Below are 16,206 nucleotides of genomic sequence, written 5' to 3'. Positions count from 1 at the left end.
CATCTACTCAAATCAGAAGTGACCTACAAAGCAGGAATCATCTCTTCTAAAACCAAGATGCCAAGCAAGACAGGAATCTTTGCCTTATTTGTCTGGAGGGAAGGATGCTTACATACTCGTGTGTGCATACTAAATCGCTCAGTCATGTCTGACTCTTTGCAACCTCATGGACTGTAGCCCGCCAGGCTCCTCTGTCCATGGGATTCTCCAGGCAAGAATACTGGAGTTGCCAAGCCCTATTCCAGGGGATCTTCCAGACCCAGGGACCGAACCCCCGTCTGTCTCCTGCATTGGCAGGTGGGTTCTTTAGCACTAGAACCACCTCTCGTACCCCTAAATGAACAGTCTTGTGACCCTTGAGTACATCTAGGGAGATCAGATTTACAAGTTTTGTTTCCTTGGTTTTTGGTAAATAGGCCAACCGGGCCAGCATCTTTCCTGCACCTTAACTACAAAAAATAATATTGTCCAACAAAGTGATTTGCAGATAACTCCTTTCTCTTTCAGGGGTTCAGTCCATCAGAATTTTGTGGACTTCACTTTTGCCACTGGCAAAATAATTGGCTACCTATTCACACTGAAAGGAGACATTGATTCCAACGTAGCCATCAGCCTTAGCAACAAAGCTTCCTTAGCGTTCTTACAAAAACATTTAGGTAAGATATGGCATCTTCTTTCCTGACATAAACCAGATGACTCTCAGGACAAAACTGTCTATCTTAACTCACGTGCATGTGCCCGGTCATGTCTGATTTTTTGTGACCCTGTGGACTGTGGCCCGCCAGGGTCCTCTGTCCATGGGATTCTCCAGACAAGAATACTGGAGTGGGTTGCCATGCCCTCCTCCAGGGGATCTTCCCGACCCAGAAGACCAACCTTGGGTCTCTTGCATTGGCAGGCGGGTTTTGTTTTTTTCTTTTTTTAACCACTGAGCCACCTGGGAAGCCCTGTCTTAACTGAGTACAAGTCCTATTTTAACGGTTCCCAGTTGGTTTACAATGTAACACTGCAGTCAATCAGTTCGAAAACAATTTAAATTTGCTGTTCTGTGTACTTGTGTGTCATAGGCAGCAAGCCTGCCTGTTAGAGCTAACAGTATTTCAGTGAAGCCGGGGGCTGGGGGTGGGGGTGGGGGTGGATTTCCATGCTCAGACGGCACGGGGCTCAATCCTCTCACTCAGATGTTGCAGCTATCTTGTGCTCACAGAGGGCTTGTTGACTCCTTAATTCTGATGTGCTGTGTGTGGTTTGTGAGGCTAGGATGCCCCCTAGAGGCACTGAGCTGTTTAATGCTCTCAAAAGTTTAATATGTTTATGACGTTTCTATCTTACAGGACTTCAGAAAGATTTTGATCAGTGGGATTCTTTAATTGAAGGCCAAGATGACAATCTTATTCCAGGCACCAACATTGTCACAACCAACCACCAAGCCACTCTGCAGAACTCCACAGGAATAGAGAGACCAAATTTAGATTAAAAGAGCTTTTTAAAAAGTTTTGTTTACAAACTTGTCTAAAAGTGTGTGTGTGTGTGTGTGTATGATTTTAATGTATTTTCTCAAATAGCTCATATTAAAAAATGCACACTATACCACAACAGTGACTGAAGCTTGTATTAATATTTTTTCCCTTTAAATTTAGAAAAAGACGTCTACGTATAAAAATCGTAGCAGCCTAAATTTTAGTTTTACTAAAGTGATCCTTTTTCAGAGTCACAGTAAAAAACTGATTTTACATTAGTTCAACAGATATATATAATAAAACAGGCACAATGCCACTGAAAATGTGCTACAGTGACCTAACACTCCTAAAAATATAATAAAAACAGGTTTTCTTGCCTCTTTTTTTCTATTATAGGCTGTAGAATTGAGTTTTGGCAACATGGTCTGCTAGGTAGGATTTGACAGCACTTCTGTTTGACCTTGGGTCACGGTAAGAAAAGGTAGACCAAGTAGATAATAAAGCCATCGCTTTACCGTGGAATTAGTGCTAAGAGCACAATTTCAGTCTGATGACCACATGGGGATGGATGGGGGTAAGAATACTGGTGACAAAACAAAGGCAGCAGATTAAAGCAAGTTGGTCATTTGCTTATACTTACTTTGTTTACCTCAGAGACACTCTGTTTGCTAAAGAAAGGTACATATGAGTGGCCCTCGATTCCAGCCATCACACATGAAATTACTGATTCACCCAAAGGCTGCGAAGGATCAAAAGGGAGAGAATATAGGTATGCGTATGGCTGATACATTTTGCTGTCCAGTAGAAACTAACACAGCGCTGTACTCCAATCAAAACCAGTTAAAAACATGAAAACAGGGAAAGTGAAAAAAAAGATCAAGATTCAACTTTAAAGAAATTCCAGTTTTGCTAACTTAAAAAGAAAAGGCCAGAATTTTTACTGCTTCATTCTCCAGGAGTTTTATTTGAGTGTTTTTTATTTTATATGGAGTAGTGGAAGGAGAAAAACAATAAATGGAGGTAAAAAGATCGCTGAAAGATTTGTACACTGATGCTTCTGGGAGTTATGGAAAATGTGCTTTGTTTCCCAAGCAGTATAAACATTTCTGCCACTCATCAGTCAAGTATATTTGGGTCTAAGAATGGTCTTGTTCCTATGAATGCTTCATAGTTAAGTTTCACGAAAGCCAGTGAGAACGAGGATAATCAGTCCTTAGTAAGCAAGCCTGGTTAACTATTCTATGCCTATTCCTTTTGCGCTGTTAATAAGTAACTGCATTTTCTGATTTGGCAATCAGGCCTACCTTAATGTTTTAATGTGCAAAATCACTCATTTTGAGAAATATGATTTCTCCTATAACCGTTCAGAGTGCTACTGCTAAGTCACTTCAGTCGTGTCCGACTCTGTGCGACACCATAGACGGCAGCCCATCAGGCTCCACCGTCCCTGGGATTCTCCAGGCAAGAATACTGGAGTGGGTTGCCATTTCCTTCTCCAGTGGATGAAAGGGAAAAGTGAAAGTGAAGTCGCTCAGCCGTGTCCGACACTTAGCGACCCCATGGACTGGAGCCTACCAGGCTCCTCCGTCCATGGGATTTTCCAGGCAAGAGTACTGGAGTGGGGTGCCACTACCGTTCAGAGTAAATATTCTTAAATGAAGAGTTAAATTCTTTATCATGAAACTCATTGCTTTCTATAATCTGGCCTTCATACATCTTCTCTGACCTTTGTTCCCAGGAATTAATTCACAACTACAACTCCTACATGAATGAGCCAAATTTGTCTATTCATTATCCTAGGAACAAGCACTATACTCATCTACTTCAATTACGCTTAATGTAAAACCATCTCCTTTTTACTTATTGAAATTTTACCCAACTTTTAAGGTTTTTAATTCTCACTCTTCTCATCAGGCTTCAAAGTTCTCATAACGTTTCATACACATCTTTTTAGAAATGGACAACCATTTCAACAGAACTGATGTTCCATTCAACAGCACCTCTTTAAAATCCTGTTTGTAGCACATGCTGATGCGAAAGGATCCACTGAGGTTTAAAAAATATAGCCTCCCATAGTGCATACTGAGCCCCTTTCAGGGAAAAGAGGAAATATTTATCAAATGTCTACTCCTTTTCTGGCACATTACTTAAGTTATTTCTAGTCTTAAAAACACTGCAAGAAAAGTTTTACTATCTCCATTTTGCAGATGAGGAAGATCAAAGCTGAACAACAGTGTAATAGCCTGTCCAGGTCACATATCTAGTAAGCAGCGTATAGCTAAGATCTATTTCCTAACGCTAGCATCTGTTTGCGTGCTGCCAACTATGCAAAGCCATGTTTTAAAAGCATGGGCTTTGAAGTTGGATGGGTCTAGGTTTGTTCAAGTCTCTGAGAGTTGCTAGCTCTCTGATAGGCAAATTACTTATCTTCTCTGAAAAGCTTCAACTTTCTCACCTATAAAATATGGATAATATTAATATGCACCTCAGAATCAAGGATTACATGGCAAAAGAGCATTGAAAGTACAACTGAGGGACTAACACATGAAAGCTAACATTTACTATTACTAAGTGTCCCCCAATTGGAGAATTGTGGTTTGTTCCATGACCACAGACTTCCTTTATTTTTTCCTTCTTTCGGCTGCACAGTGTGACATGCAGGATCTTAGGTCCTGGACCAGGAATTGAACCCCCGCCCCCTGCAGTGGAAACTCAGAATCTTAACCACTGGACTGCCGAGGAAGTCCCAGATATTTTCTTTTTAATGAAATGAAATTATACTTTTAAGGACAAACTTTATTCAAATCTTGTGTCATATTAGTATACTTCTAAATTCAAACAGAGCATTAGTCAAAACTAGAAGAGCAAAGCTTCAGAAACAAAACAAAAATTTTGAAGGAGTTACTGCCTACAAAGCCATCCCCCCAAGAAGCATCATATAATATGCTTGTCAGAAACCTATAATTTTCTATTTTAAACTATTATTCAGAAGAAACCAAAATACTCCTATTTTTGCAATGTGAGTAATGTGTTAGCAAACTGTTTAGCAAAATAAATCCTCCCAACTGATTAGAAAGATGACACATTTAAAGGGAGAGCAAACATCTCAACTCCATATATACAGAAACAGCACTATAAATATCCTACACAGGCAGTCTGAGATCTGTTTTGTTTCCAACACAGTTTTCAAAACTGACAACTTCTTGTAGTTACATGCCTCAATTTTCTCAAATATTTTTGTTGGTCTGGTTGCGATGGCACTTATTTCAGAGCAGCTTTGAACTGATTGACCACACTTATAGATCCACAGTTAAATCTCTGTCATCTCCAGGCCTCTTTTCTGAAACAGAGAAAAAGCTCAGGCTGAGAAAGAAACATAAAATAAAGAAAAAAAAAAAATTGGGGTGGGGTACGGTGTAAGGGGGAATGTGTTGTGGCTTACAGAATCTTAGTTCCCTGACCAAAGACTGAACCCTTCCCCTGCAGTGGAAGCATGGAGTCCTAACCTCTGAAGCACCAGGGGGTGCCCAAGAAGATTATTTACGTGGGTGCTACCATGACAAAATTCATGTCCTTTAAAAATGGGCAGAGGGAATAGATGTGTATTCTAATTACTCCAGGGAATTATTCCTACAGATATGATCTTTTAAAAAATATTTTAGCCCTCACACTGTATCTATTATCATATGAAGTTTCTCTAAAAGATTATGAAATTGGCATATTTTATATTTTACTAGGATGATGTTGGCAAACAGTTCTTTGTTCTCTTTCATTAGTGAGTACTTTCACATAACACTAAAGTCATTGAGAGCTGATTTCATTCTCCACGTGCCTCAATTCTAAGAACCAGTGTGCCACTTATGAACAAGATTATGCAATAACCAGGAACATCCAACAAACTGAATCACCATATAAACTAAAAAATCTCAAAAGAAATTCCAAGAGATTATTTAACAAAGATCACTTGAACATATGTATCTGATTAAGTAGACACAAACCCTGACATGACCAGATATTGGAACTATCCAATACAGATTTTGAAGCAAGAAGTTCAACAAACTCCAAACAGGAGAAACTCAAGTGTCTAGACATAGCCTGGGAAATCACCTACCATATAATCTTAACTGAAAAACACAATTTATGTGTACATGTATGATGAAATCAACCATGTTCAATATATATTGCTGATATGTTTATATCCCATATAAACAAAAATTATTAAAATAAAACTGATTAATCTGTTTTTAGATGGATGTATTACAAGTGATTGATACTTTCTCCTTTTTAACTTTACCATTTTCCCAGATCTTCTGCATCAAATGTATTTTATCAAGGTCACAAACAACAAACAATTTTCTTTTTTTTAATCCCAAAATGAAAATCAAGGAGGAAAACATTAATAAGGAGTTTGCCCAAAGAGATACAGGGCATAAAATCCAGAAACATGGACTGTGTTGTTGCTGTTTTTCATTGCTGTTATTACGAGTGTTTTTTCTTCCATTATTCCTAAACACAAACGCTTAGAAAACAGTTCAAGTCGAAACAGACCAGGACTCTATGGTCCGAGCCCCACTGTGTCTTCAGCCTGCCTTTTGTCTGAAAATCAATTTAATCAGAAAAGTGAGAAAATGCAGAAACAAAGGAAAACAGTCAAAGGAGACCAAATAATAAAAATGTAGTCATTAAGCATAGTCAAGGACCTTCTCAAGGGCTGTAGATAATACGCTGAGCCATATCCTGTAAGCTGTCTTGCAGACATTGAAATACCAGATAGAGAAATTAACTACATGATGATTGGACTGTAGCCATGACATAAGCTGACATAATTCCAAGAACTGGTCTCGAAGAAACGGAAACAAACTGGCCCTGAAACTGAAGATAACTGTACCTAAAACAACCAAGATGGCTCTGGTCAGACCACTGATGACCAGTTTCAAGATGACCGCCAGAGATGACTGTGTTGTTTCTACATGTAGTGCCCTCCTCCTGTCTATAAAAGCTCTTGCCCACTGACTGGGGGGAGAATTGGCCTGTGGACAGACGTCCGTCCTCCCCTCGCCCCAACCCAGATGCTGGCATCTGAAATAGAGCAAACTTACCTTTCCACCAACCTGGCCTCTTTAATGGTTTCTAAGCGGTGAGCCACAGGACCTGCACCTTTCAGTAACAAAGTTACCTTTCAAAATGAAGAATAGTCTCACTAATTACTGTTTAAATATACTCATACCTCAGATGGACTCTTATCCAATTTGGGTATGCCATTCCAGACATTCTCAGGGTTCACTACCTCCTCTATGCCATTTGAAAGGTCCAAAACCTACAAGAGAAAAAAAATTAATAAAAACTGGTACGCGTGTACCCCAATGTTCATCGCAGCACTGTTTACAATAGCCAGGACATGGAAGCAACCTAGATGTCCATCAGCAGACGAATGGATAAGGAAGCTGTGGTACATATACACAATGGAATATTACTCAGCCATTAAAAAAAAAAAACATTTGAATCGGTTCTACTGAGATGGATGAAACTGGAGCCCATTATACAGTGAAGTAAGCCAGAAAGAAAAACAACAATACAGTATACTAATGCATATATATGGAATTTGATAGATGGTAACGATAACCCTATATGCGAGACAGAATAAGAGACACAGATGCATGGAACAATTTTATGGACTCTGAGGGAGAAGGTGAGGGTGGGACGTTCTGGGAGAATAGCATTGAAACATGTATATTATCATATGTGAAACAGAACACCATTCCATGTTCGATGCATGTGACAAGGGCTCAGGGCCGGGGCAATGGGATGATCCAGAAGGATGGGATGGGGAGGGAGGTGGGTGGAGGGTCCAGGAAGGGGAACACATGTAAACCCATGGCTGATTCATGTCAATGTATGGCAAAAACTATTACAATATTGTAAAGTAATTAGCCCCCAACTAAAATAAATAAATTTATAAAAAAAAAACAACAAAAAACTGGTAATTCCAAACACTGTCACTGATTTATGTTCGTTACACAGTATCCTTTTTCAAATGAAATACTTTAAAAGGCAGTTAAAATGATTTTGTTAAACTTCAACATTACATTTCAACTCAATGGTACATCAGTTCAAAAAGATGTATATTGAGTGTCTATGCCTAGACATCAAAGATGGATGTTCTCAAATTCTCATGGTGTAAGACTGCACATTCCTAATCCTTCCCCCTAGAAATTCTCCATTAGCCAGCCAGCGAGGGCAAAGTCCAGGAATCGATATTTAGGAAATGTGCCAAGGGATTCTGACACAAGCGGTTTTTTAAACCATAGGAAAAACACCATCTACTGAAGGTTTCCAAGAGATTTTACACAAGGGAACGTAGAGTCAGATTCTCTTCTGACCAACAGCGCACTGGCAATGTGGAGAAACAACTGATGGAATACTAGAGGTAAACCATAGAAGGTTATTAGAGGAATCTAGTTGGGGTGGTTCCCTGGTTGCTCAGACGGTAAAGAATCTGCCTTCAATGCAAGAGACCCGGGTTTGATCCTTGGGTTGGGAAGATCCCCTGGAGAAGGGAATGGCTATCCACTCCAGTTTCTTGTCTAGAGAATTCCATGGAGAGAAGAGCCTGGCAGGTACATGGGATTGATTGCAAAGAATCGGACAAGACTGAGCAACTAACACCAACAGTTGTGAAATGAGCAACTTAACCAAAATAGTGGCATAAGGAATAAAAAGTTTTAACTAAGAGATAAGAAGTGGAAAGTATGGAACTCAGTGACTGATAGGATTCCAGGGCAAAGGGAGAAGAAAAAGCCCTGAATGCTTAACTATAAACTTTTTAAATGGTTTTTGCACTGCATCAATTATCAGGGGGAATGAGCAGGTAACTAATCTGTTCAATGGGATTTTCTAATCTGGTAAAGTTTGGTAAAATTTCCTTAACAATCTGCAAGTACATTTTGAGACAAAGTACTTCACTGCAATTTTACATACCTTTGTGCCCTCTTCAGCTATTTCCAAAATCTCACATTTAGACCACGCGTTTCTGACACTTGACCACACAACACATTTGGATCCGACAGTAAATCCTTTCAGAGTGTACGTGTTCTCTGGTTGAGCTGCCAGATTGAATACAGCAAGAGTCAACACATATCTCTTAATTTCTTAATGTTAGACATGCAAGCAAAGCATTTCCCTACCATGCATTTACTACTCTAATATCATCAATATCATGGCACAGTACAACGTGTTCTAAGTCTGTCTCCCTACGTAACATGATCTCTATTTAGTTTTTAAAACTGTATGTATGTGGACACACAGAAAGGGTGAGAGAGAGATGAAGGAAGTATATACACCATCACAGCATCCACAGTGGCCATTTCTTGGTGGTGGAATTATGATGATTTTCATTCTCCTTAGTCTACTGTTTTCTCTATTTTGTACAGTGTAATAATATTGTAATTATGTAACAATCTAATAAATAAAATTGACATTTAAAAGTCTAACATTGAATTTTTTTTAAAAAAAACCTAAAAGATAAGCCATTTTGTGTAACTTTCAAGTCTTATTAAGTAGGCAAGAAAAGAGCAGCAAAAATAATTTATGAAAACTCATAAAAAATTAACGGTAATAAGTGTTCTTCAATATTTGCTCATGGCTGTTAACTTTCTTGATTAATATAGGCTCCCTAACTCTATTCTTTTAAGGGTTTCAAAATGAACGGCAAAGTATATGCATGAATAAAAACAGTTCAGTTTTAAAACTCTGCTAAAATGATCCCCAATGTAAATTCATGCCTACATTAAGCTTGGCAAAGGAACACTACCTATTTTTAAAAATTGACCAAAAAAATAACCTCTTGATCTAGATGATTTGTTTACATTTGAAACGGGACTACTTTTTAGACATAGATGAGCAAAAATAATTCAGCATTTTGCACAGCATATAAAGTAATATTTCACATTAATTTCATCCCTCAATTTCTCCATGTTTAAAACACCCTTCAAAAAAATCCAAATCTAATTCTCTCTTCAGGTTTTCAACACCCCTCAAATTATTTTTTTAATTCAATAAGAATTATTCTCTGCTCTTTAAGATAAATAACTGTTTTTCCCTAAGTTAAGTAAAAGTGAACAGGGGTCAAAAACTGCACATACCTGGGATATGATCTGGTAAGGTGGAATTACGTTTCCTTGCATCTCTGTATTCTTCTTCAGAAAACAGAGAGGTCAATGATGACACGGCATCTCTATTTGTACTCTCTGTAAATTCTTCTCTATAGATATTCATTTCAATCTGCATCTTGGCATCACAAGTCTGTCTGCGCAGGTGCAGCCTAGGCTCCTCATCAAAGCTTTCCACACAACTGGATCCTCTCCTGTCCTCAACACACAGGGATTCTTGGGCTTCCTGACTAACTCTTACAGACAAAGGGTTTATTCTGTCCTCCAGACACAGCTGGGCTGTAGGCAGTTCTAGTTCAGGCTGTTTCTCGTCTTCACAGTTGAGGGGCAGCTGCCCTGGCAATGGTGGCAGGGTGACCTCTGGGTCACAGCCTTGGGGAAGAGTAATGGTTGGAGGCACCAGGCTCAGATCTTCTTTCTCCTCATCCCCGACCAGGGAATGCTGCAACTCGATGGATTCCAGCTCCAAGAACTCTTTGGACTCATCGTCAGGAGAAAGCGGTATCTCGAGAGAATTCAGTTCCAGGACCTCCTTTGCTTTGGTGGCATATGGTAAGAATGTGTTAAATCCTGGCATTGGGTACTTATCATCAAACTTTGCTTTGTCACCCAGCAGGCCCTTGATTTTTTCCTCCAGCAACTCGGTGCCAATCTTATCTATGCCTGGGTTTTCAAAAGCTTCAAAAATGTTATCCGTTTTCTGGTCATAGAATTTACTTGGTTGCGTTTCAAGGATGTTTAAGTCTTTGTTGAGTCTTTCCAAGAGCTCAGCTGTCTGGGATTCAACATGGAGTATTCTCTCTTGTCCAGCTTTACAGCTTGATTTCTTAAATCCAACAGCAGGACTTGGGAACCCAAGAGCTCCCTTTATTTCTGCGTCATTTTTTTCATACCTCAGATCACTGCTACTCATACCAATCTTAGAATATTTCTTCATTTTCTCACTAATGCTTTCGCCTTTGCTTTTCAAGTCAACGATGGCTAAAGGGATATCACAAACGTCCCTTCTGATGTCTAATATTGTTATCTCCAACACATCTTCTGTGACTATTTCGTAAAAGTAGTCACATCCCTCACGAGGGCATGCACCCTGTGAAATATTAAATCCTGAGAGGCAACATGGAAAGGCTTGCATGGGCACAGCCAAAAGCTCAGAAGGGATGTTCCAGAGTGCTTTTGGGTCCACGGAGTCTTCAATGTTTCCAAAGTCCACAAACCTGATGGACACAAGATAATCTTCACAAATACTTGTGACAAGGGCCCTATAATAATGCCCGTCTTCTCTGTATCTCACTATGCAAGGATCTCCAATACGAGGGCAGTGGATATGACTTCTCCAATCTGTCATCTGCTCTCCCGCAGTCTGTATTTCCACATCTAAATGCTGAAGTTTCTCGGTATCCGCAAATTGACACCAAAAATATTCAGGACCGTCGATCACCGTGGCATAAGCTCTTATTGTCTTCATCATTGGATTATACCAGTTAAGAAACACAGACGTGTCTACGTCTGTTTTGCTGACCAATGTGGAACAGGCCCCTTGAACTATCTGGGTAGAAAATCCTAGTTGAGATTTTTCACTGAACGCGTATCTGCTTACCATATCTTCGGCTATGATCCCGTGTTCATCAGCAAGAGTAACTTCCCATTTGTCTTGAAACTGAACAAATTCGCATCTTATTTGAGCCTCATCTGTCCTTTGGGAAAAGTAATGCATCACTTCCTTACGGTTTAAAATCCCAGGAACCCCAAATCCCTTTAAGGAACAGGGAATGCACAGTCTTGGTAATAGCATGTTAACACGGTCAAGTTTACCTATTTTGCTGGTATGAACCACAGAAACATTGCCATAATCTATGAACTGCACAGAGAGAAGGTCATTGGGTACTGGTTCCTTGACCACGGCACGATACCATAAACTGTCTTCTGGGAAAACAGCACATATTACATCTCCTCTTTGCAAAGGTGGACCTGCATAATATTCAGGCCTTGTTCTAATATTGTTTAACCTCTCTGAAAGACGATCAATTTCAGCCTCATCTTCTGTTAGTTGAACGTAAAAGTCTGAAAGGTCATTTATATGAGAAACATACACAGTTGTTTTAAATCCAGGCATTATAGCCTTCTGAGGGAACTCAGAAATTTTTAGAGGCAAACGTTTGTCACATGCATCTCTCAGTTTTCTCTCTGAAAGAGAGGCTTCTAGTTTTGTGGCTTTCAAAGAGGGCTCAGCCGAACTTTCTAATTTCTTCTCTGTTGTTAATGGTGACACTTGATTATTTTTATTTCCCACAGAGTCCTGGTGCTGAGTGACTAAGTTTGTCTTTGTTGAACTCTGTAAAAATTTGAGTTCCCTACACACCGAGCTGATCTTAGGTTTGTATGATTCTCCTAAGAGTGCCATACTATCTGGTCTGTTCTCTGATTTACTTAAATACTCTATAGGTGACAACTTCACATCTTCCTTTTTCACTTCAAGAGTTTCAGTTGTAGAGAGGAGTGCTTTGCTCTTTTCTCTCCTTGTCCCATCTTTGTAACCTAGGAGCCCTAACTTCTCATTAATATTAGCATTAATTTGAATGCTATCATTGTATAGTTCAATAATTAGTCTTCCATCTGGATCTTTTGCTACGACCAGAGCCTTCAATGACTTATCTAAAACAGTCTCCCGAAACCACGCTGTAACTTCTTCCGGTATATGATCAGGAATATCAGACAATGAACATTTAACAGCTTGCATGGGCAAAAGTAAGACATCATGTGCATTGCTAGGCAGTGGGCACAGATCATCACTTGTTACCACATAAATGTTCCCAAAATCAACAAAGAATACTTTATTTGGTTCTTTTTCTATGATTACCCCCCTACACCAGTTTCCGTCAGTATACTTGGCAAGGCACAATGTGCCGGGGACCAAGTGAGATGTTCTCAAATGCAGCAAAACTTGACTTAATTGTGTAATATGATGGGACAGCTGTTCTAAAATACTTGCATTTCTTCCCAGCTGGCAATAAAATGTCCAAGGGTCATCAACATGTGTTATGTACACTGATTCTTCACTTCCAATTTTCATGTCATATGTAGAATAGAAGTAAGAATGGAGCTGAACAGAGAACTCCAGAGGTTTCTGAAGTTTTACTGGTCTTGCAAGTCTCTTTTCTACCAAAAAATGACATACACTCCGGAAAGGTGTTAGCAGATCCACCACATTAAATAGTTCTTCATTGTGAATGGAAGCCAGAGCAAATATTGTGCACTTTAATTCTAGATTGTTTTCCTGTGCATTATCTATAAATTCAATAAAAGCTCGGACTGCCTTTTCATCCCAAAGGAAAGGATTTTGTCCCATTGGTTGAATTAAATTATAAAGGCTGCACCTAAAAGCCTGAACCTTAGCCTTTAGAAACTCTTCAGTAATTGAATAAATATTCTTCGCAGGTACCATTTCTTTGTCCCCATAATCTACAAATATGACGTTGACATGCTCTGAAGATTGTGCCCCGGTAATTAGAGCTCTGGACCATTTTCCATCTGCTGTTCGTTTTGCCAGACAAGCAGGAGTAGTTCCCTGGTGGGGAAGAGCTGTGTTGTTGCAATAGTCCTGAATACTACACATGAGCTCTTTAAATCTTTGTGTGTTCCTGGTCAGCTGACACCAAAAATAGCTGGGATTTTCAACGCAAGATACTCTGACTTCCACTGTAGTTCCAACTTGTAGCTCTCCTTTACAAGAAGAGCCTGGCTCAATTCCCAAGAAATTCTGTACCAAAGGAGAATAAACAGACACTCTTGTCTCATTGTCCTGCACGCGTCCAGCTGAAACGTTTGTCGTAACTGCTGGGTCAGTCACTACTTCTGGAACAGCTGTAGTTTTACCATCTCTCATGCCTTTTTGTTCTACTTCCTTTTTGGCAGAAGATATTCTGTTACTGTCTGTGGTAAAATGGTTTGAAACATGCCCTGGAGAGTGGACGCTTACGGAAAGACTGTCCTCTGTTTCAAATTCCTGGTACTTGGCAAATCCAGCTTGAGCCATCACCTTACTAATGTTTTCCTCCCCTGTTTCAAATTCCTGGTACTTGGCAAATCCAGCTTGAGCCATCACCTTACTAATGTTTTCCTCCCCTGTTCTTGATTCATCAAGAATCTCAATAATATACTGATTATCCTGCTTATCAAGGACATGGATAACCAACTCTTTGTGGAGCACAGTCTTTTTAAAAAAGGAAATTGCCTCTTGGCTCCAGTTTTCTCCCAAAGGCCAAATATCGGCCAGGGTGCACTGCAGGGCCAATACTGGTAGCCTCCTAAACTGAGGGAGCAGCATCCTCACGTCATACCGGTCCACGTTTTCCGAATTGCCCCGGTCAACTAAGAACACATCCACATTCTGGTTGTCTAATCGGGTGACCATAGCCCGGAAGTAGCCATTTTCTTTCCATTTGACACAGCAAAGGTCATTGGCTTCAGGTTTCAAGATGACACCATCCAGCTTACTGGCGGAGGCATAGAAACTGCACATCTTCCTCATCAGTTTGCTGAAGGTGCCATTGTGTTTCCTCAACCTAATCCAAAACTCAGAAGGATTTTTCACAAACTCCACCTGGGCATCATAGAAGGTGTTCATCTTTAACCCGATGGATGGTAAGGTGGGGAGTGAAATCTCTTCATCCATTTCTTCAGCAGAAGATTGACACTGAAAAGCTGTTTGCAATTCTTCCTCCTCCTCCTCTTCTCTGCCCTGGCTCTGAAGGAATCGGTCAGCCAAGCAACAGGACTGTACTCCGAACACACAGTTAAGATTAATCCCATCTTCACCATACAAGGTGACGTAATACACATGCTCGAAGGAACAATAAAATTCAATCTTTGCGTTCACTGCCTGGCCCAGAATCAGTGCCTTCAGGTCACCGACCTGTGACCGAGACCAACCTCTCCCACCATCCCAGAGTCCGTACAGTGCGCAAGGGTAGGTCACCACGGGCATCCGAAAATATTCAGGTAGCAAGTAGCGGAGGCTACTACAACTCACTAACTCCTTCCTTCCATAGTCGACGTGAAGCACCTGGGCACAGCGCTGGGGCCGGAAAGTCTCAAGCAAGAGCGCCCTGTACCAAAGTCCATCCAACCCGCAGGATGCGCAAGGAGAGCCCGGCTTGTCTGGGCTCTCCTCTCTCTCCTCCCAGGGGCTACTGGTAGAGTGCTCGTTCCCAGTCCCCGGGGAACCCCGGTATACCTGAGCCATGCTCTCAGAGAGGCGGTGGATCTCCTGCGAGAGGCTGTGGAGCTGGCAGTGAATGCGGTGGGGATGGCACACCTGGGTAACCACCACGGGCTCCGTCACGCCCAGCTGCAGCTGAGGGTAGAAGTAATCCAGGCCAGGCTGCTCCTGCTTAGGGGGGACTCGCGGGACCACTGGGGCCCTGGGGCCCAGGACAGGCGTAGTGGCTGAGAGGTAGCGCTTAAGCAGGGAGTGGAAGAGGCCGTCGGGCACCTGCCGGGCCAGGCCGAGCTCCTGCATCTGCCGGGACAGCTCGGGCACCTCCAGGAGGACCAGGTGGTGGAGCAGCAGCACGTCGAGGACGCGCCCGTGCACTTCCTTGCCCTGCAGGTGGCTAAGGAAGTCCACGGCGCTGGCCGCCCAATGCTGGGGATCTCCCCCACCCGCGCCGCCGCCGCCTGCCGGAACCAGGCCGGCCAGCACGCAGCCCAGCACCTCCGACGGCAGGTGGAAGAACTCGCTGCGCCCGGGAGCCAGCGAGCCCGCCCCGGCCGTGATGGTGCGGCCCTCGTCCAGCAGGAAGACGCGGCTCTCCTGCGCCTGCCGGCTGACCACGCGGCCGCGGTGCCACAGCCGCCCCACCTGCACCAGGCACAGCTCGCCAGGCAAGGCCGAGGCGCCGCCCAGCATCCATGGGCCGCGCGCAGCCGCCGCCGCTTCCTGGATCTCCCGGCTCAGCCGCACGTACTCGTCTCGCCGCTCGCCCAGCAGCCCCCACAGCTGCACGGGAATCACCTCTGGCTGCACGTCCACGAAGGACACCCGCAGCACCAGCGAGGACCCCGGCGTCGGCAGCCCGGGCGTCGAACACATTTCCGCTGCGCCGCCGGACCCGGCCCGCGAAGCCCCGGCGCCGCTAGGAGGAGAGCCCCGCAGACGCGGGCTCGCCCGACACACGCAGAGGGAAGGATACCCGGCCTGGCGCCCACGCCGCAACGCCGCTGCCGTCGCCGCCGGGCCTCACCCGCTCGCGCCTACTGGTAAGACCCGACGGCCGTCCCAACCGCCCAGGGTCGCTCCGCCGCGCAGGCATTTGCAGCGCGAGGGCCCCTGGCTTCCGGCCGCGGGCGGCGGGCGGCAGGCGGCGGGCGGCGGGCGGGTCTGCGTGGACCGCGGGGCGGAGTCGTGCCCCGAGGGGCGGCGGGGACGCAGGCTTGGGGCGCAGAAGGGGCCTCGGGAGCCGAGACGCGGCGGGATCTGGAGGCCACCTGTCGCTGCTCCGAGCGCCTTCGACTCGCTTCGGCCCGGTCCGAAGCGGCGAGGCCCACACCACGCAAGGACCTCTTTCTCGGCCGTC

General features: G+C 43.1%; 2 protein-coding genes across 12 annotated transcripts in view; one reads left to right on the top strand and one right to left on the bottom strand.

Annotated features, from left to right (window-relative positions):
- The window catches only part of PLA2G7 (phospholipase A2 group VII), a 34,818-nt gene extending 33,222 nt beyond the window's left edge, over positions 1-1,596 (top strand). For all 6 annotated transcript variants that reach the window (XM_081519679.1, XM_081519678.1, XM_081519680.1 and 3 more), the window contains 2 exons: positions 508-656; positions 1,335-1,596. In XM_081519679.1, the coding sequence (XP_081375805.1) occupies positions 508-656; positions 1,335-1,477 (292 nt within the window). In that variant the 3' untranslated portion in view covers positions 1,478-1,596. The remainder of the gene's footprint in view (positions 1-507; positions 657-1,334) is intronic.
- Positions 1,597-4,238: 2,642 nt separating this feature from the next.
- TDRD6 (tudor domain containing 6) lies at positions 4,239-15,954 on the bottom strand. Of its 6 annotated transcripts, none has more exons than XM_081519670.1 (5): positions 15,823-15,954; positions 9,602-15,233; positions 8,439-8,563; positions 6,688-6,777; positions 4,239-4,800 (listed from the first exon to the last, which is right to left on the bottom strand). In XM_081519670.1, exons 1-5 carry the CDS (start codon positions 15,940-15,942, stop codon positions 4,771-4,773), a joined length of 5,997 nt encoding a protein of 1,998 aa, XP_081375796.1. In that variant the 5' UTR covers positions 15,943-15,954; the 3' UTR covers positions 4,239-4,770. The 6 variants fall into 6 exon arrangements, 5 of the variants coding, with proteins under 5 accessions (XP_081375796.1, XP_081375794.1, XP_081375792.1 ...); XM_081519668.1 differs by having other exon boundaries at positions 9,602-13,667; positions 13,734-15,885; XR_014062004.1 differs by having other exon boundaries at positions 4,239-4,823; positions 6,560-6,777; positions 9,602-15,885.
- Positions 15,955-16,206: the final 252 nt, after the last annotated feature.

This window comes from Giraffa tippelskirchi, chromosome 8, assembly GCF_054371585.1.
Source record: "Giraffa tippelskirchi isolate mGirTip1 chromosome 8, T2T-mGirTip1v1.2.pri, whole genome shotgun sequence".
NCBI classification, from domain to species: domain Eukaryota; kingdom Metazoa; phylum Chordata; class Mammalia; order Artiodactyla; family Giraffidae; genus Giraffa; species Giraffa tippelskirchi.
This window is presented reverse-complemented; position numbering and strand designations above follow the sequence as displayed.